Source organism: Calonectris borealis, chromosome 2 (genome assembly GCF_964195595.1).
Source record: "Calonectris borealis chromosome 2, bCalBor7.hap1.2, whole genome shotgun sequence".
Classification (NCBI taxonomy): domain Eukaryota; kingdom Metazoa; phylum Chordata; class Aves; order Procellariiformes; family Procellariidae; genus Calonectris; species Calonectris borealis.
Genome location: NC_134313.1, coordinates 22,768,683 through 22,791,047, shown reverse-complemented (window position 1 = coordinate 22,791,047; position 22,365 = coordinate 22,768,683). Strand labels below are relative to the sequence as shown.

General features: G+C 36.1%; 1 protein-coding gene across 2 annotated transcripts in view; it reads right to left on the bottom strand.

Moving 5' to 3' along the window:
* The window catches only part of LRP12 (LDL receptor related protein 12), a 52,904-nt gene that overhangs the window by 5,445 nt on the left and 25,094 nt on the right, over window positions 1-22,365 (bottom strand). Inside the window, exons 2-6 of one of the 2 annotated variants that reach the window (XM_075141293.1) lie at window positions 17,449-17,505; window positions 10,135-10,270; window positions 8,430-8,632; window positions 2,439-3,540; window positions 1,460-1,592 (exon numbers count right to left, since the gene is read on the bottom strand). In XM_075141293.1, coding sequence (XP_074997394.1) covers window positions 1,460-1,592; window positions 2,439-3,540; window positions 8,430-8,632; window positions 10,135-10,270; window positions 17,449-17,505 — 1,631 coding nt within the window. The remainder of the gene's footprint in view (window positions 1-1,459; window positions 1,593-2,438; window positions 3,541-8,429; window positions 8,633-10,134; window positions 10,271-17,448; window positions 17,506-22,365) is intronic. The other variant, XM_075141294.1, reaches the window with a different exon arrangement.

Below are 22,365 nucleotides of genomic sequence, written 5' to 3'. Positions count from 1 at the left end.
CAAGATCTTTAGGCCACCTTTGTGGGGTTTCATGATGAAAAACACGTCTGAGCAAGCTAAATTTGTCTGGAAACTGTAATGGTTCCTAAATGTGTTCATGTGCACCAAACCTGAAGTGTCCCATACAGGTAGCTATTTGCAAGAAACATTGGATTGTTCCAAGTTACCTGTACTAGAGAACTTACACATCTGGGCACGACAACTGCACTGACTTACCAGACTTTCCTGAGCTAACCCTACCTCAAAAGGCTTGTGAGCATAGCTGCATCACAAACTGGTGAAGCTTAATTTCGGAAAAGAGGACAGCAAGCCAAATTTGTCAAAGTACAGAATTGTTTTTAAACAGAAACATACTGATCATTATTATAACCACAATAACCCATCCAACAAGAATGAGGGATTCTACAGTGTTCATTATAGGCATTCATTAATAAGCGCATTAATAAGTTTAGTGCTAATTTAGCTACTGAAAAATTTTCACAACGTCTTCTTTCTGATACGTTTTCAAAGTCCCTCATTCAAACTGCAACTTATTCTCCTCTTTTCCTCTGCAAAATCCTTTGTGACGGATCACAGCTGCTGCTTGTGAACATGTATGCATGAAAGAGTAAGTGAAATCTATGGCAGAATAAGTGTAATGAAATCAGTTCTGTTCAAAATGAAAAAAAAAACCAACAATTCCCCTTCTTACGGTCTTGTAACTATTTTTCTTACATGCTGTATTAGCTAACAGTAAACTTTGCTGTATTAACTGCAACACATAATACAAGTTAATGCCAACTCTAATACAGCACCACAGCAGGATTCTTAGACTGAGACTTTTCCTCTATTTCACAAAAGAGCATTATAACTAAAAATCTTTTTTTTAAAATTAAAAAGTTTTCTGACAGAAATTCATTCATCAACCAAGTAAGAATTGTGCTAATGATCCATCTGAGAATCAAGATGGCTAGACACTGTTAACTGCCATTTACTAGCTTTTACTTTGTTACTCATTCCTGTTAGTTTTATATGATATTACAGCCTTGCCTTTGTTATCATCTTTTCTATGCATAGTAGGCATGATCGTACCTAAACACATATGCACAGTGGAGATGAACTACCGTTTTGCATTAGAAGTCTCAATTCTTCTTACCCAAATTTTGAAGTGCTATCTTGCAATCTTAACTTATACAACAACATCAATACAGAACATACAACTAGATCTACCAATCTATTATTTTTCGTGCAAGAGGGATCTATAATGTGCATTACTGGCATTCATCAACAAGAAAAAAAGCCTGCAAAGAAAACTGTGTGGTGCTACCGTGTCCAATGGCAAATCCTTAGAATACTACTATTGGCCTGAAAGGAAGAAAAGGAAATGCTATAAAACAAAAAAATGCAGATGAAAATTAAAATACCTTTATTTCAGTCTCCTTAAAATTTAAGTGGTCTGCCTGCTATTTTGGAATCTTACCTGATTTGGTGAACAAACAGGAAAATCTTCAACTGGTGGAATTAAACCCTGGGCAATTAACTGTCCATAGGACGGAGGAGCTTCCCTTCTTAACAGTTCAGCCTCAACCCTTGACAAATGAGTTTCAAATGATCTTTCAAAGAGAAAACAAATTTCACAATACGTAAGACTATGATGTGTATATATATATTTAAGAGTAAAACTACATCAGACTATTATAATCTGAAATAATAAATTTCAGCAAATGAAGTTTCATTAATTTAATTGAAATTTAATTGACAAAGAATATACAATTAAGTCCTTGTAGTCATTCCTATGGGTCTGTCCAGCAGAGACAAGAACAACAAAACCAACCCAACAATAAATTCCTAAACAAACCCTCACAAAACATGGGTTAAATATAAAAGGTACCATAAGAGATGCTTATATTATTTTATAAAAATTGAAGAATTGTAATCCTGGTATGAGATAGTCTACAATAGAAGAAACATGCTATTAAATACAGAATTGAGATATTTAATCGCAGAAATACAGCTTTTACACACTTTCTTTTTGGTACCAATACCTGAAAGCTTAACGCTCAATACTTAAGTGATCAGAATACTTCTATCCCCTTTTCTTCACTGAAAGGGTGGTCGGTCACTGGAACAGGCTCCCTAGAGAAGCGGTCACAGCACCAAGCCTGTCAGAGTTCAAGGAACGTCTGGACGACGCTCTTAGCCATATGATTTAGTTTTAGGTAGTCCTGCGAGGAGCAGGGAGTTGGATTTGATGATCTTTATGGGTCCCTTCCAATGTGAGATACTCTATGATTCTATGATTAACTAACCTCTTTTTGCTGACAAAGAAGAAGAAACAATGCCTTTAGAAATCACATGCAACAATAATTGTATGTCAATAAAAATGTTTCAAATATAACAATAAAAGATATGAAAATATTTTAAAAATTTAAGTTCTTGAGGCCATCTGTTCTACTTACCTTCGCTCAAACATCCTGAGTGAGTACAATTTACAGGTACATCCCAGTGCAATGACAAGCAGCAATCCGCAAATAAGACTCCCAATGACAGCTGCAGTAATTACTCTCGTGGGCACAATGACTGGGCAATTCTCTTCATCACTGCCATCACCACAGTCATCTTGAGAATCACAAACCCAGCTCTCAAACACACAGCGGTTATTTTTACAATGAAAATTTCCTGGCTGACAGAAGAAACAATTTTTTTCATCTGAACCATTAGGGCAATGATTCTGGTAGTTGCAGCGATCTGAACGAGGGTAGCAAACACCATTTCGAGAGCAAGGAAACTCATCTCTTTGGCACATGGTGCAGTTGGTTTCATCCCTTCCATTTGGACAGTGCCAGTAGCCATCGCAGCGTTGCTGCTCTGTGTAGCAACCCCAATTTCCACCGCATGGAATTTCCCATGGCAAACAGAAGCCGTCTACTTGATAGGTAGCATTGAATCCTCTTGCAGCATTCACTTTGTCAGCACAAAAATGCACTCTTATCTGTCCTGAGGATGAAACAACTGTGAGGGGAGCATGAGAGTCAAATGCTGTTAGCACGCGCAACAGCCTCCGTGGATTCTCCTCTAATCCATCATATATTTTGACATAGTCTCCATAACCTGTACCATCAAGTTTAAAATCAGTGAATCGCAAAATTACTTTGCGATGGTCACCAGTGTCTATCAGCCAGGTGCAGTTGCTTCCAGGTGGATAGAAGTCAGGATAGTTGGGAGAACTGAAAGTACCATAAAAGTATTTTAACCACTGCCCACATGTTGGCACATCACAGTCTATTTCGTCTCCTAGGTCAAGACAATCAATGTTACCATCACATTTTAAAGACTCTGGAAGGCAAGTGTAAAGCTTGGTGAAACGAGAAAGACACTGGAACTGATTACAGGCACAAGGTTGAAAGGAAGAAGCTGTCGGAGGATTAGCTTTGGCACAGATTTCTTCATCCGAGTTGTCTCCACATTCATCCATATTATTACATTTCCAACTTTCTGGAATACACTTCCCATTAGCGCAATGAAACTGGTCACAATCACAATTTGGTTCATCAGATTTCCCTGAAAGAAAAAAAAGAAATTATAAAAAATATTATCTTTTTAGCATTTAGCACTTTATGGTTTGCGTCACATATATATTTGCTGCACCAGGTAGTTCAGAATGGCAAAACAACTATTTAAATTCTCTAAGTCATCACAACTTTCAGTAAGTTTCAGGATAAAACATTTTTTTCAAGTCGAAATTCTGTCAGCATATCAGCACGAGCTTCATCCATAGCTGCTTTCAGTTACATAACTTTAACCCAAGCAAGAAAACACCACTCATTTATAGTAAATTGAAAGATCTGGCTTCTGAGGTACTAAAAATAAGTCAGAAAAATACTGTTTCTCTCCTCTATATCACTCGAAATACAGAAACATTTTGTCCTGCAGTACCAGTTACCTCCTCAAATTCTTCCTTGTAAAAGCAGTCAGACTTCTCTCCTGTTTTTGTAGGTTCCTACTTCGTGCCAAGGGATCTATGGCAGGAGAGAAGCTGACAGTTGAAGATTACCTATAACCACCAACCAAAGAGAGAAACCTCTCTCCTCACCTCTTCCCACTGTTTGCTCCTACCTCTCCTCTGGCAACTAAGAGGAGAGTGCAGCAAATGCAGGAACACATACTTAAAACATACAAAAACATACAAAATTACGCGTTAAAAGTTAAGGATCCAAGTAGCGGTCCAGAAAACATGGAAGTGTGGTGCTCTGGGGTTTTTTTTGTTTGGCTTGTTGTTTTTTTCGTTTTGTTTTTGGTTTTGTTTTTTTTTTAATTATTCTGAAAAAAAAGTCAAGAGACACCTTTATTTAAGAAAATGTGATCTACTGGCTACTACCACACTTGTAACATCAAGAATATTTTTTTCAGGGATTCATTTACTGAAGTTTCAACCATGTGAAACACTGAAGCATACTTGGGAAGCAAGCTATTTCAGCTCTGCAATGACTTAGCTGAGTCAAATACCGCTGTATCATTTTAAAACACTGCAATTTTTAAAAACCATGGTACAGACTGTAAAATTGGCTATAAAACAAATCACTGTGGTCAATCCTCCAAAAAAATTTCAAAAAAAATCTGCAATGCAGATGGTCCTACACAGCAGTAATTCAGGAACTAAAATAGACAAATATATACTAAATCTATATAACTCTATACTTAGGGTTTTAAAAAAGAAACAGGAAGGACAGTATGATGAACTTACTGAAATACAGACTTTCCCAGAAGAAGCAAGTTCTATCTTGCTTTACAACAGAACAATTCAGATTGGAGGGGATCTCTGGAGGTCACCTAATCAAATTATCTGCTCAAAGCAAGGCTAACCGAAGTTTGATTGGGTTGTTCGGGGCCCTGTCCAATCAAGTATTTTCAAAGTTCCAGCACTTAACCACACAAAGTGATAAAAGTCCTCATATCTAGCCTGAATTTCCCTTGCTGTAACCAATCTGCTGTGATAGGTCAAGTCATATCACACCTCTGTTCTCCTTTTTGCTATTTTAGTACCTTAGAAAGCATTAAAAAGAAATACTCTACCTTGAAAAAAAATTTTTTTAAAAAAAAGGTGCGTCAGCATTTTATAAATTTCACAAATGCTAAAGTTTTTAAAAAATGAATGCAGGAAAAAATGAAACCAACAAGAGTGATAAATGTTATAAGCACTGCTGAGGAGTGTTTAAGTCAACAAATTTGCTGACAGAGAGTGAAAGGAGAGCAAAATGTATGTGCTGCCAGTGATTAAGTTTTAGAAAATGTTTATTTCACTAAGGAAAAAAACAAAGAACAGATCTGGTATAAATGATACAATCTTCTTGTTCTGTTACATACGTGTGTATATATATATATATGTATTTTTAAATATACACTCACACACATGCACATCGTTCATAATATTAGTATGGCAAATACTTAGTATGAATCTTGGCCTTGAATCTGAAACTTGTAAAAGTGAACTCCTAGACCTGTTCTGCCGAAATTGAATGACTGTGCCCCATAGACAGTGGGCAATATAGTAGAACATGCATAAGAAGAGTCATTGAACTTGCTCAAGTACTGATTAAATTCTAGCTCAATGCTTCCACCTTGCAGAACCCAGAAAAAGGCTGAGTAGAAAGCTATAATCTGGAGCTGTAAATATTAATGGCAATATTGTAGTAACAAAATAGGATACGATTTCAACCTCAGCTCTTCCTTCTGCAGGCTTTTAAACATCCCAGAAAAGAGCTGCCTGCTTGATCCTGATTTAGCATTTTTAATCACCGATCCTGAAGTCATTACATCCAGAAAATTTACATGTGAATCAATAATTAGTCGTAAAATAATAACAGATGTAAAAATAAGACTATCCTCGGAAGCTATACCAAAAAAGACTTCAGTATAGTACAAGATAATTAGCAGAACCCACGTGCAGTTGTAGCCAAAGGACTAACACAATCCTTCCATGCATTTACAGTGAATATAAACCTCTGAACTTTTACTAAATCTATTTTCCGCTCTACATCACCATTAGTAAACTCCATCCCATTTCGATACCCATAATCAAAGAGGCTGATAAATTAAAAGGGGTGGGAGGAAGACAGTGGAAAGACAGACAAGTGACACAAAATATACCTTCTAGCCAAGTACCCTTCCTAACTATAATGCTTTTTTATTGTAGTTTTGTTTGTTTAAAATGAAATATGAATATTTACCTGGAAGATGTTATTTACTTTGAACAAGAATTAATTCAAACAATTCACATGGCCTATCTTCCACATCAGATTTTAAACATGGGCCTCCCTATGGTCCCTTTTACACCTGTAATCTATATTGTTTCTATCATTCCAGCACAAGTAGGCCTAATTTGCATCCATGTAACTAAAGTATTACTATTTTTCCCCTTTTTCTAAGATCACATGCCACCTTTGAGAGTAGCCTTAACACCACTGAATTAAATAGTCTATTGAGGAGTTAAACTGAGTACTGCTGCATGATGCTAATGAGAACAAATCAAACAACATAATGGCACAGTTGAATGTACAGCAAAAATGTTAGTATTTCAGGAGTCTCCTTTTCACACTGGAAAACAGAAACAATCAGATGATTATTGAAGCAGATTTGTCAACTTTTGCCCTATATACAGGTCGGTTTACAACATTAGAAGACTACTCTGATCACCACACTTCCACCTCAGTCATGAAATACTTCCTAGGTACCTTCCTAGATACCAAGCTCAAACCAAAGTTTCAGCAAGGTTCATTTAAAAACAAACACACACACACAAAAAAAAACCAAACCAAAACTTTTTTTTCCTGAAAAAAACATTTAAAAACATTCAATTAAAGTCTTAAGTACTCTAAGCTGAGTATCACTGCAAGAAGAAATCACGTAACAGTAAAAATTGCTTACTTCTTGAAAATGTTACAGCTTCTTCCAAAAGGGGTTATGTACTGAAATTGTTTCAAGATTGGAGGAAAAGAGAGGAAAGGATTTTCAGAAAACCTCTACTGAGCCTTTGGCTTGCCTCCTCTGCCCATTCCACACCCTTATCCAAGATGTCCTTCCTTCTCAAAGCTCCTCAGGCAGGAACACTGCGCCCACGAGGAGAGGGAGGTAAGCAGGGCAGAAGCCAGTGCCACTCACAGAGTAACAGCGTGTGCGTGGGCAGTTAGCAGAAACAGTAGTAGCGGATGACTGATGAGACAGTGGCTTTTTTTTCCCCCCATCATGTTCTTTGGTGAGACAGTAAGCAAAACCCAGGTAGAACATTGCCCTGAAAGCTGAGCCAGCATCAAATGCAAGGCTGCATTACTTCTCCCAAAACTTGCTAAGCTGCAAGGAGCTGAAGCATAGAGAAAGCTTTTTCTCAGGCTTGAAAACAAGCGATGGAAAGGGATAAGCCTGCCTGGAAACTTCAAGTTTGTGAAGGACTGACAGGGTGAAGGAAGCCATTAGGTAGAAAGAGTGCAGAACACAGAACAGGGGCAAACACGGCTTAGGGTAGAGGAGATCAGAGCCCGTTTTACTGAATCTTGGTGAAATAGTTTTGAAGATGGGTGGCAGTGGATAGGTGTAAGAGTATGAATTGTTTTATGGAGGAGAAGAGTTAAAGATTAGTGCACAGAGATTTGGAGCAGGTCAGAGAGTGGAGTATAGGCATACACTGAGAAAGCAAGAGAACGCGAAACCATTATGAAAACAAAGAGGAATCTATTTAATAGAGTATTTTTTATGATCAGGAATAGAACACCATGATCATGCTATTATATAAAATCCTAATATCGCTTAAGGCCAGAAAAAAGTTTTGAGCTAGTCTTTACCCATGACTGTCTTCCTCCTCTCTCTTGGCAACAGCTATTAGAGCAAGAATTGCCCACAAGACAGTCTCAAACTACTACTACTGGTAAATAGCTTATATTGCATACTAGCATGTACATTTTGCACATACAAAACCATGTCTATACTTGGCTAGAGTAATTTATCATATTAATAGGTTTTTAAATTGTGGGGTTTTTTAAAAAGAGAGCATACCTTCTGGAGATGGGAAAAAATGATGCAAATTTTAAAAAAATCCCACCGTTTCTTCCTTTTCTTGTCCTATTTATGCTACTCAGAAGTCTACCCAATTATTTTAACAACTGATTTTATTCTGATGAAAAAATGTCAAATCTTAAGCTATGTTAAAAAAACTCCCAAGTTGCCTAGTATTATTAGTAAACCTCCCCCCCACCCCCAAAATCATTCACTCTGCTTATTATTGTGAACACTAATTCCCGCTTCGGGATCAAAATAATCTACACAACATATACTTTCAATAAGCCTTGAATTGACTATAGGAAATGCATATACTGTACCCTGCTACAAGGAAATAGTTCTTCAAACACAAAACAAAAAATGAAACGATAAAACTGAACTAGGTATCATTTGAAACATACCAGCAAAGTAGGCTAATCTGAAGCCTTTTCTGGAGATGCTATCATCTGAATGAAATCTGATCCAAACATGATCCTGTGAAGAGATGTATGGTGAAGGAATGGAGGAGCCACACGCTCTATAGCCTTCAATATTCTTGTAGCTTCCAATTGTTAACCAATCTGAGCTGCATCTTCGTGATCCCTGAACATCAAAATCTTGAAAGCTGGGGGGGGGGGGGAAGGGGAGAAAAAAAAAAAAAGGTCAAAATCGCTACTGAACTGGTTATCACACAACCAAGCTAATGAATTGCTACACATAAAAATGGAAATTAGCTGTAAGTTCTTTTCTGGTCTGAAATAAAAAAAGCAGCTTCTCTACCCATGTAAGAATAGGATTTAACCTTGTGGTGATGATAGTTTTATTAGGACAGCAAGAATCCATTCTGTTAACCAAAATATTGCATCTGCTACTTAAAGAAGCTCAGTTTTGCTATAAAAAACACATTAAGCCTTCATCTAAAAAAAAAAATATTAAATAATTCTGTTAATGAAATTGTCCTTATGAGTCTCATTTAATGACTTTCATATACTACTAAGTGGTTTTATTTAACCCGAATTCCATCAGAACTTTCGCTAATGCTACACTCAGCCAATGATACCACTTGATATTATAAATACAGCTAAATTGTTCAAAACTAGGATTTCAGATACGATTGGCTCCCAGTTGCACTACTTGGTTACCCAGTGGGTATGTCATGGAATGTCATGGTATGGCTACAGCTATATCAAGACGTGCTGCCATGGTAATGAAGTGTGAAGGGGAGACAGTTTGGACAAAACAGGTCAGTACAGACAACACAGCAGTAAACTAGAAATGAAATGTGAAACGTCTGCTAGGTAGATGAGTGAAAGGAAACAATGTGAGAGAAAAAAATGAGTTTTATGAACAATAAACTGTATGAAAAAGTTTAGAAAGCATTCTAGTAGATGAACAGCTCTACCTACTTTACATTGCATTTATGCCAGTTTAATATTTAGTAGAAAGACTGTTTAAATTAAATAGCAGTACTTTACAAGAGTAACTCATGTTAATGAAGAGCTGCTTCTTAGGTCTGCAAGTCTGTACTGAAACTGAAGTAAATATGCAGCTAATGCAGTTTCCTGCTAAGCAGTACTAATTTGTATCTTGATGCTAAAATTAGCTTAGATTTCCCTTGTGGCAGTAATGGGGAATGAACTCATGAGAACTTGAACCTACGATACGACTTTTTTACATTACTTCTTTAGAAAAGTTGTAAGGTACATGAAACTGTGAGGAGCTCCCTGCACCAAAAGTCAGCATTTCCAAAACTGCAATCATATCTATTGATTTACTATTTATACCCTGCCACTTTTAAGCACACCATGAGACTTCATAGCAATGAAGCATTACAGAATTTCCCCTACACATTTTTTAATGCAAAATTCTTATATTGCAGAGATATTAAAAAGAAATCAAATAAATGAGTACACAGAAACTTTTTCTAGTCGCCAACTCTCCAGTTGAAACCAAATGCTACGTGGCTGTGTAAGAGCAAATTAGATAAAAGGAAAGGCAAAAACCAAACCAAACAGAAATCCTACATTTACAGGACGGAAGAGGAAATTAGTACATACACAATTGGCAGTTAAAAATGTCTAGTCAGTACTTCTTCAATCCATGTAGTTAATACAGGAGCACTGTTACCTTATAGTAATGATCTCCCCTGGGTTTGCATGGATGTACCAGCTACAGTTGATTCGGGCTGGATACTCAGAGGGCCACCCTGGACTTGTGATTGTCCCGCTGGGCGATCGAATTTGTTCTGGAATATCTCCACAAGCTAAAAAATACATATATATTGAAAGCAACTTGATTAATGCCATTTTTTTAAAAGTCAGTAGGACAAAAATCAATCAACACCTATCAGGGAAAATATCCCACTGAGTTAGATGAGGTAGCAATAAAAACAATGTCTAAAGGAGTTCATAATGGACACAGGTCACAACATGTCAGCCAAAACATGTTTTCTGATGTTGCCAGTGCAGACGTTTACGCTAATGTCAATTAGTACTACAGATTAAAAAAGATTACTCTATACCGACTTGGACAACTTTATTAGTAATGTGAAAGATTCTGTATTTCCTAATTTTATTTTTAGCCTTCACAAAGACTCAGTTCAATTTAACTATGCATTTACACCTTATACTGAAAAATGCATTAGAAGGTGAAAAATAAATTAAAGCAAAATAATCAAGTAGTTGAAATTTCCTGTCTTAAGAAGACCCAGTGCTATCATTTAAACACCCCCTTTCAGCCCTTGGCATGGAAACCATCTTCATACACATGATTCCAATGCTTGGAAGGCAAAAAGCACTTACTGCAGCACACTTCATTTATAGGTATTAAAAGTTAGGTTTACAAGAGATTATTCTTAGAGGGGCTTGCATAACTACATTTCTGATAATGGACTAGAAAGCTTGTATTTATAGGACTAATTCTATGCCACTGAAGTAACTCAGCCATTTGTATTCTTACTTTATTATAGGTGTAGCTTTCTGTATTGGCCTTAACTCAGTTGCTTGTTCCTTTCACTGGAGTGTTCTCAGCTCTGCTGATTTTATTTCAAGTAATGCAGTTATTAGTTTTGTGGGTTTGTTTTGCTGGGGTTTTTTTTCCCCTTAGCAGCCTTATACCAAACACCTGTCATATAGCATATTCACAACCTTCACATAAATAGGAAGGCCAGAATACTCTCACTACAGAGCCTGAAATTATGAGGAAGTTTCAGAGGTCAGAAAACACATTAAAAATAATTGCCCTCTGTGCTTTTATTTTACAATTTCCTCACTGCTAATCCAAGACTTGTTGTGCTACCAGTAACTTCAAGAGCCAATCAGTTACACACAGTAGTTTAAACACAAGAACTATTACAAATGAGGATGCATTTTCATTATTGTCTGATGATCAAAAGCTTTTAGAATTTTTTAAATTTTGAATATGAATTTGGTTAAAATAACAAACCAGAACTGATGCAGTGAACAAACACGATGAAGAATGAACTGCATTTCTGCATTTGTAATAGTGCAAAAGTTGTAATAATGTAATTTGTAAACAGGTTATTATTTTTTTTTCTATTTTTATCCACAATCAAGCTTTTAAGATCACTTTTCAAGACTACAGGGACCTGAAATTATTGACTAGCTCCAATACAATAAAAAGTTATATTCTTAAATGATCATTATTACTTTAAAATATTTATATATGGCATAACAAATACATTTCTAAAAATAGGCTTAAAAGGATTAAAAGACAAAAATGTTAGCATATCCCTGCATTTTCTATATTAGCTTAAATACAGAACAAAATAAAAATAAAACAAAAATGAAACTCAGTAAATTTACTGTTTTCATGTACAACTGGAAGAAAACATAGTTTTAAATTGTTTTTCACATGTTTCTTATTAGAGCTTCATATATGCTGCACAGTTAAGTATTAACAGACTTTGGCTATAGAACGTAGGACCTATCCTCATATCTATGGACAAAAAAGTCTCAAAATACAGAAAGATATTATTTTATTTGAATATTCAACCAACTATTCCCTGGAAACTTTCTTGTTTTAATTTTGACCAATCCCTATAGGTGGTGCTCTAACACCATGATACTTTGGAACACTGTTCCTGCGTGATCGATCTGGATATACTTTACATCTGTTCAGACAAGAAATGGACAGACAGGAAAGAAAAACTGGTTATTCACAATTAAATGTTGACGTAAAATAGCAGTTTTAACAGATTCAAAACAAAAACACGTGCAAAAAAGTAGAAGAATGTGTAAAACATTTTGTACCAAGCTTGCAGATGTTGGCAAGCAATTCCACGCACTACGTGGTTACTACTGGAACAGTTCTCAGCTTAAAATAAGTTGCCTTCAGTTGCCTACAACATTCACCTGGTTTTTGATATTTACAAATTGACATACGAGATTTTGTCACTGAGAACCTCTAAGGTAGCTTTTAAATTTGCCTGACAAAGAAAAACCTTACACTAGAAGATAAAAATAATCCATTCAACATGCGTTCATTCAGTTTTACAAAGTTCACCTCCAAAAACTTAAGCATGCTATAAATATATGTGCAGCATGTGTCTGTCAAATAGGAACCTCCAAACACTGCTAGCAACTGTAAATTACTACGTAATTAGCTTTGCAACTTCCTATGCCGCACAGTGCACCCTGACAACTATAACCTACTCAATCCAATCCCTGCAGCAGTCCAAGTGGTAACTTTTACTTGTTACACAAGTTTGAATGGAAGAAATTCCACATGGAAAGCCTGTATAACCACAGTAGTATTTTCAGAGCACCATGAAAACTTCCAGTTTTACTCAAATTCAGGTTTTTTTAGTCTTTGTTTGCAATACCACCCATATCCCTATATTTTCTATATTCTTTTACTTAAGATGGCTTTTTCTCTGTTTCCACTAAACCTAGCACTAAAGAGCTGAGCGCAAAACATGACCACTTCCGGCACCATCCCATATGGAAAGAGAGCAGCAGACTAAGGAGCGCATGGGGAAGCAAGAATGATCAGAGGCACTAAAATACAGGGTGGAGCGAACAATACTGTACTTCTGCTGTAGAAGAGAGAAAAATCAAACTGAAGAAAGTGTGCATATGACACATTGGGGGTTCAAAAAATAAAAGGGAATGGACTTGAAAAGGGAATTACAGCTTCCTTAACTGAAGGTTAGCTAGATAAGCCAAATGTACTTGCATACTTGGTATACATTCATGCACTGAAATCTCTTACTTCTAACTCAGGAGACAACAGAAATCTTCCATTTGCTTAAAAAGTGTATAAAGGTCAAGACCAGCTTGACTTCAGAAGTGCTGTCATTTTGAGAGAGAATAACTTCTCAGAAAGATTTTTAAAATCAAGGATAACCTTTTGAAATAGAGCCGTTTTAAAGGGAATCTACTTTATAAAGATAATATCAAGCCTTTTAAAATCAATTCCTGACCCTCTGCTTAACTAGAACGTTTCTTCTAAAGCTTTTGAGAATATAATGTAACATACATTTTATTGATGTGTTTGTAAACATGGAGAATGTGAGCAACATCAAGAAGGGCATAGGAATCAAAAAAACAATTCAACTGACAGCACGTAAAACAGACATGTATGAATAGAGGCAAACATCTTTTCACTAAGTTGCGGAGAATTTGCACTTCTAATTTAAATTGCTAGTGGCCCTGCAGGCATTTGTCATACAGGTCAGTTATATCTATAGGAACTTAAAACTGCAGGAAAACTGACGAGGTTTGGAATAATTTATTAAAAGTATTAAAAATACATAAGAAAACAGCACAATGAAAATTAGAGGAGTTGGGAAAAAAAGGAGATAAGTTTGGAAAGGAGGCAGAAGCACAAAGCAAATCGAGAAGGTTGCATCGTAGAGAAGCAAAGATACATAGCAATGCATGCCAAAACGTTTTCAAATCTCATGCTGTTGGTTATAAGATTTTTGGGTGGGAACAACTCCCTCCTGCACAACCATTTCTACATGGGTGTTGTCTCTGCCTACATTCCTCTCAATTCCCCTATATTCTTTGGTACAATTCCACTCATCCATCTCCTACCTGGTTTAAACTCTTTCCTTTGTCAGCCTTTATTTTATTAACAATCTGTTTGCAATTCTGTTTGTTACTTTGCCATAACTCTGTTCAGTAGATTGTGATACTGTGATGAGGACTGAAGATGTTTCATAGACTAAAGTACAAAATAACAGTCAAAAATACTGCTGAGAGGATAAGCTGTGCACGTGGTTTTCTGGTGTATATGGATTTTCTTGTAGACTTTTTAAAAACATGTACAACTGTTTCCTTATTCCCTTCTTCCTGAAATTTGTTCACCACCCCACATTACAGACTATGACCGTAAACTACCTACGGGATGTTGACTGGTAAACAGAACAGAGGCAATTAAAACTTTAGAGTACAAAATTCAACTTGCAAGTTATAACAAGAAAATAATTGAGAAACCTATGCAAAAATTCTGTAGCAAGATCTAGAGAAGTACCTGTAGTAACAGTGAACAACATGTCAAGGAAAAAAGTCACTTCAGAAAAGCAGGGAGAGGGAGATTAGGGATTTATCTTCACAGTAATGCCAGGAGATTAGTTGAAAAGATAAAAGAATTAGCTTTCAATGTGAACCACAAGATGATAAGGTATGCATTATATTGGACATGGTAAGGACATGAATGCAGCTGGATAAATGATCTGAAGGTGTTTAAAACAGCTTAGAGTAAAAAGAGAATAATGTGATAAAGTCTAAACCATGAATAGGGAGGATAATTATTGCATTTGTAACTCTCAGGAGCCACTGAAACTCTTATTTGGAGAACTACGGGGGAAGGCAGCATAGGAATCTTTGCCTCCAGCTCAAGCTCTAAAGCTTTAATTTAAAATGCCCTTTGCTCTGCAATACAGAGACACACTCAGACAAAAGGAACAATTTTTTTAAAATTGTTGTGAACAATTGTTTTCACCAGTGTATAAGTTCTTTAAAACGGGGGGGAGGGGGGGGGAGGGGAGGGGGCAGGAGTGGGTGTTGGTTGTGCAGTTGTGACAATTACGGTGTTACATACCCCAAAGACAGACCTGAAAATATTTCTCAATTTTTCAGATTTTAAAGGCATAAACACTTGTTCTCTAGTGATAGCTTATACGCAAGAGACAACATTCCATTATTGCTGTTGGTAGAAAAAGCGTGCTCATATATTAGAGGTGTACCTGCAACTTGGCAGATATAATATACAGCAGAAGCATAAATACCAGAGACCACAGAGGTCTGTGCTATTAAAACATAATTTAGTAAGGTAGGTCATGTAGCCTTACAGCAGCAGCATGACAGGAAATCTACCATCAAGACAATCATTTTATTTTAAATCCCTTCTCAGTAGCAACTGTCCAAGAAAATCGCTTGCTTGGTTTCAACACCAAGTTAAAGTTGGATTTAGAAAGATTAAAGGCCAGATGTCTTTGGTTCTATTTTATAGAAAGTCTGCTTAAAATTGTTCTGATAAATATAAAGCTGTCCAGGTATGCTTGATGAAATATATAATCTGCAAGTTCAAAAACACGTTTGGGAGACCCAGATTGTTTCAAAGGAACTCAAAAATCATCTAAATCCATCTCCGTCTTTTATACTTGGGCCATACACCTAACATTTCAGATGTACATATAAAGAACTGTAAGGAAAATGCCACTGTGTCTGCCTACACGCTTTCTTCAGGTTTTCATTAACAGACCAGCCTCATCCCCATTATCTCAAAATTCTCCAGTGAAGAAGTTTCACTTTATATTAGAATAGAAACTTTAAGAGTATGATATTTATTTTTCCCCAGCTGGAAAGCTATTTTAGAACACAGAACCGCCAGAATTACCTTTTTTTTTTTTTTAAAATTTATTTTTAAATGGAAGTCCTCACTAGATCTTTCTTCTCAGTAGTTAAAGGTCTGTCTACCAGCTGCTGTTATCTTGCGTAGAAAGTACATTGTGTTCTCCTCTTCTTGGCACTGCCTATTCAAGCATGCTGGCCAAAGTACTGAAAGCAGAATCAAAAATTCCATTCACCTCTTGCCCAGCAGATGCTTTTCTCCCTGTATTGCGACCTGTGACATGACTGTTGCAGTAAACAAAGGGGTGAAGGGTTGTTAAAGCATATCCTGAAAGCTGCACAGCTAGGTTTTAGGCTGTCTGTGTATCTTGTACAATTCAATGCCAGCAACAATTTTTCCAACCGTGGCAAGTACCTGTGCTGTTATTTATTATTTATAGTGTACCATAAATGTACTATATATGATAATTGGTGCATTAATGTTGTTGAAAAGCAACAACATTCTTCATGATGCAGCACAAGAATCGATAGCAAAGATCTTCTATAATTAGACTTTTGACAGTGTTTGAGTGGCAAACAATGGAATGGAAAAAGAAGGTAGCATGGTGTAACAGAGACCATCCATTGACCATACATTTATCCAAAAATTTAACTGTATGCACAAGTAGCAACGTAACATTTGAAGCGATAGTGCAAGGATAAATACAGCAAGATGTGCAAGCTGTTGTCAAAAAGGACGAGTTTGCATTTTGACTCTTATTTCAGGAGAAGGGTGTGAAAATCAGTTTGATTTCCAGGGATTAGTGGCAGCTTCCCTATGGAAAGAATGAGGCTTGTATTCTTCTACCCACTGAAGAAGAGTGTTTGTCTCCCCATTTGCACATATGCTGAGTATCTGTATCATAGAACACGACCAGCAGCTTAGCCGACACTGCTTAACATCTGAAGAACAAAGACTGTACGCTGGTATCGCCTAATGCCTCAATGGACATACAGTCACGTCACTAACACAGAATAGTCCCAACGGTGGCTGCTGCCCAGAAGAGGCCTAAGATCGACTTACTGGAAGAGAACGTAGCAACCTTTGAGCAACATGCGCTGCTGTTATACCCAATATTCTCCCAGCATCTCATCAGTTTCTCAGTTTCATGAGTTCTAAAATTCTTTTTTTCTTGTATTAAGGAAACTGTGCAGTCAAGTGTACAGTACTTTCAGTTCCTGCTTCAATCTAATCAGGTGAAACGCAGAACTCCTGGATGTATATTATTTGATAGTAGCAGTGTCCAAAATTGCATTTCAATAAATTTCATTTCACAAAAACTTTACTGTGAAAAGAAAATATCAATTCAACTTAAACCAACTTTTCTCTTAGTTCAATGTTTGTATGGAAAAATAATTAAGCAGTCCACTTAGAAAGGCATAATCTGTTCATGAGCATGCAGGTATCAATTTTATCTTATGAGAATTTTTCCATGTTCCAGTTGCTTCATTCCTTATTACATGCTGCAAAAGGCAGTAATAATTTTTATAGCCAAATATCTCTTCATAAGATACCAGGTGGCTTTCAATATTTACTATTTAAGTCATGCATGAAATTTAAACATTACAAAAAATGACTTACCCGTTGACACTCCTGAAATATGCACATTTTCAGAATGTTCTGCAAGAGCACCATTTCCTAAAATTAAACATAATGAATAAGCTAATTTCCAAGATAAAATTTGTAAAAATTCTTCAGATACCCTTTTACAGAACAGAAAGAACAAAACTGAAATTATTTTAATTAATATTAAACATTAAAGGTCCTACATACATTTTATAATAAAACTTAGAGAAAAACTAGAGAAAAGTTACTATACAATGAAAATAAAAAACAACATCATTAGTGCACTAGGAACAATGGAATATACTAGAAAGTTAAGGAACAAGAGACTGATAGTAGCAAAGAGTTTTGAGAAACTTCAGGCATTTTAGATGGTAGATTTTGCATGATTTTGCATCAAATGTTATTTTCTTTTCAAGACAGGTTTATTTCGATGCATCTTCCCCATCTCCTCCTGGATCAAGATTTCTAAGTAAATGCTATGCAAATAAAGACATCCGGGGGAAGACATCCATCTATTTCATAATGAATTGCAGCCTATACTGTTTATCCAGAAAGATGTTTCAGATCTAGCAAGGAACTAGCTACCTTCAAGAGTAACTCCCCATCAATGTTCATTAAAACTAAGTATACTTGCGAAGATGAACAACGAGACCCATGTGGTCAGCAAGAGTTAAAGGAAAAAAAGTTATTCCTCCAAATCTCATACTACTTTGTACTCCTCCGGAGTAAAATAAGTCTGCTAAAGCGAATACATTTGCTGATGGGTGGTTACATGATGTGACAGATCAAGTGGTATTTGTGCACATTGCCCCCACTGAACAGCTCTCGTCCTCCTCGCCTTTATTCAACGCCTTTTCTTTTAACCTTCACAACAAATTTTTAATAAAATCTTTCAGGCATTTTGGGAGGAGAGAGCTACTTTCATAAATAAGCTGCTTTGAGTATAGGCAGTGATCTAAAATTTAAAATACATCACTAAGCAAATTTTAAAACCACAACTCTTAATCCCTCAAAGTTTTGTAATAATGAAGATCTGCCATGTTACGCAGATTTTCATACGTGTGAAATCAGTTGTTCTACCAGCACTGCAATGTAAGTGTGATGTGTTTGGGTAACAAGAACCTTAAATACATGAAGAAAACTCAAATTCCTTTTATGCCAAGCTTAAAGACTGTTAGAGTTTACTTAGAACATACACGCCTAAGCAAGCACCCTAATGCTCCTCCATTGCAGTGGTTACAAATAAAATGTTTCAGAAATTGCTCCCAGGGTTGACACCAAATGCACAAAGACATATTTTTTTACTTCCTAAAGACACAATGCAGTTAGAAACCTGAAGATCAGAATTTGTAGAAAAATACCAAGTCTAATTTTTCTTCCAAAAAAAAAAAAAAATTCTTGGGATCTTAAAAGTGACACGTTCCCTGCCCCCATTTTTAATGTACTAATTTCACTGCATATATTTACATACCAAGTTGCTTTGTCTCAATTTAAAAAAAAATTCCACACTCTAACAATTCCCCTCAACATTCAAAAGACAGAAATATTTTAAAACAAAAACTATTTCAAATACTGTATTAGTGAGCAACTATTTTCCAACTAAACTGTTCTCAAAAATAAAATACCTGTAAGTTTTAAAAAGCTATTCTCCAAATAATTTCTCCATTTTGCATACAAACCGACGTGCTAAGGAATGTTTGCCGCTCTGATTTCATGTCTTCCGTAACACTCAGCTCTAAATTTACAAAATTTTTGCTGTAAAGTGATTTTACCCGTAACTGATTCCACAGAAGTACATTTCTGATTGTCTTGTTTTCTATTATTTCCATCAACATAAGGAAAACATTAACACATTTCAAGACCTCTTGTTTTAAGCTAAAAATCACTTACTGGTTCTTCATCTTTCAAATTACAGTAGGGATTATTCACCGGGTTTGAATTTCCAAAAAGGGGTTATTAGCACATACAACTATATCTGTAGTTGTTATTGAACAGCATGACAAAAAAAGAAGGAATCCACCAACATTTAGAAACATCAAAAACCCTGAAGTAATTACGTTGAAGACAGTCAATATCTGGGCACACCATTGATAGTCCCAGAATCTGAATTACAGACAAGCTGCCTATATATAAACACCAGGAAAACAAAACCTCCAGAATTTTAATTATATCAGTTCTGACAAAAATACAATGACAAAACATGAAAATACTGACATAACACTGAAGTGATGGAAAGAAAAGCAATGTATATATAAAAAATGGACAAAAACTATAAATCAGTAATAACGAGCAGCATACTAAAACGGGAACTCACATCCAAATCCCATACACATTGACTTAGAATTAATGGTTTACATTAAGAAGAAAACTTAAGTCAATATCCAAAATGGAACACTTTAATATTTTCCATTTAACTATGCTTTATGATCTAATAATTAATCTCTTGACATAAAGTGATGTCACATTTATTGTCAAACTAACTTCAGTGATTAGTCAGAAGAAGCACTAATGTGTGATGATGAAGCCTCAACTCAGATCCAAGTACTATAATATCAGGGGTTTTTTAAGTATCAGTGGTTTTTTTAAAATTATTTCCTTCCCAATAATCCTTCATTACATGAAAGATGAAACTTAGAAACTTCTCAGATTATTACTTCCTTTTTTATTGTCACTGAAATAGAGTGTGTTCAGATGCCATTTAAGCATTACTAACTGCTGACATCTTTATGAAATTTTTAGGCAATGATCCTTATATGATCTCAACAATTATGTCACATGGTTCCATATAAACTGAGCCCACTATAATAATAATATCTCAGATAACAGATCAGTAATTTCCATGAAGATATGGGAACATAATTATCTTTGAAATTCCTGTTAGTCTATCTATTTAATACAGCAGAGTATAAGTGTATAAAAAAAAAACTTCTTAGGTCACCAGTAAGCTTTCATATTCCTTGATGTTTTAAAGAAATATTTAGTATTCATTCCCATTTGAATCTGAAGTTTAAAACTGAAACAGGTGCCACCTAACAAAACCTGACACAAAGTTTGCCCACATCAGTTACAGGAGCTGGTTAAGTACGTATGACAGCAAAGCACTGGAAGACACACACCAAGAAGCTCCTGCACAAATCCATTCTGCCTGCGAGAAACCAAGTTTGTTTTTCAAAAACTGACACCTTCCATCACTTTTTCTTTTTTTGGTGACTTCTTAAAAAAAACAAGAACTCACTTGTGTAACCAGGACTATACCCATCTCTTCCATATCCCTTTATAAATACTTAGGACAAATGGACCAGTTATTTTAAGTGGTATTAAATATATGTCAACTTTAGTCCTGCAGCTTAAGATATGGTCACCAATTGCATTTCAGTTAAAAAATTCAAATGGACAAGGCTCAAGATAAAAACACGTGTTTACTATGTTTTTTTCTTAAAAAAAAAAACAAAAATCAAAATAGAATCTTTGGTAAATAGGATACAAGATACGTTAAACTACTGGCAACCTATAGGTTAAACAAAGTATGGAAAGTACTTTTAATGGCTTTCTATTTAAGTCACATGAGTTTGTTGCCGCCACTGCTGGTAATATCTCTAAAGATTCCTTGACTGCAATAAAAAAAAGAAAAAATCAGCCAATTGGTTATTAAATGAGTTAGACTCTATAAAGAGTGTGTTTACAGTAAGGAACAATCTTTAATTTCTGAGGTGCCCTTCTGACTTGAATAACTTTAAAAATCTCTTAAATGTTCTAAGTATGGTTATGGTCAAAGTTGGTCCCTGATTCTGATGGACTCATCCATAAAATTTTATTTTATTTTCACAGCACAAAGCCAGTCCCTTTGACCTTCGTCAGTTTTTTCTATCCCACTCAAATCTTCCGAGCTGAGATGCTGTCTTGTCTTAGGACAGGCAGAAACAGCCAAGAAGTAGTTCCACGAATACTTGAATTAATTCCTTTTGATCTGTGTCTCACTGCTGACTGACTACAGAAGCAGGCAAGAAGACACTAGGTTTGCCTTCAGGTTTTTCAACTGTTGGGGCATTTCTCCCCTATCAGTCTATATGAAACTACATTGAACAAGCCCCACCCCACCCTGAAAAACCCAACACCCTCACAACATCACTTCCAAACATCCTGGTCAAAGAGCCATGAGCCCTACACTCCTATATGGAGTCTGGAGAGGAGAACAAAACTACGTAGAAGATAAAAACCATAGCCTTGGAAAGTATTTGACTCACTAACATCTTCTGAGTCTCATCACAGATAGGAAAATAAACACAGGCCAGGGGAGTGGAGCTGGCAACACGGAAAACGTCGCAGCAGCAAACACTCCAACCAAACTGCAGAAAATTATAAGGGTGAAGTGTGGAAAAAACAATGCTTTCACACTTGAAAAACTTGACATGTTTGGAAAAAATAGCTGCCAAGTTCTATATATTTGAAACCCAGACAGTAGCAGTGATGCTCAGACTAACGTGGAGGCTAACCACAACGCAGCAGCCTTCATTTTAGGATGTTACCCCCCTACGTCCCTCCTTCCCCATAGCCTCCGCAGCACAGCTCGCTCTCAAAATGGGAAGAATATCAGACTCAAAGGATTATCTGCATATAACTTCAGAGCATAAAACTGCCTACAGTCCTGAAATAAGCTTCTCCTTTAAGTTTTACTTATATTCATGCAGTTTTCAAAAAGGATAGCCAAAGAGATTCCCCCCGCCCCCCAATAATTAAGCATCTCTCTTAGTCAAAACATTCAGATTAAACAAGACAAGCTTCTGCATTCCAGATACATGAACTTGGAGGTTTCAGACAAAGAACAAGAAGTTTACCTAAATACTGATATACTTGAGATAGCAAATAATGACTCTTAAATGAAAACCCCATTTTAATTTCAATTTGACTAAAACTAGTAATACAAACACACAG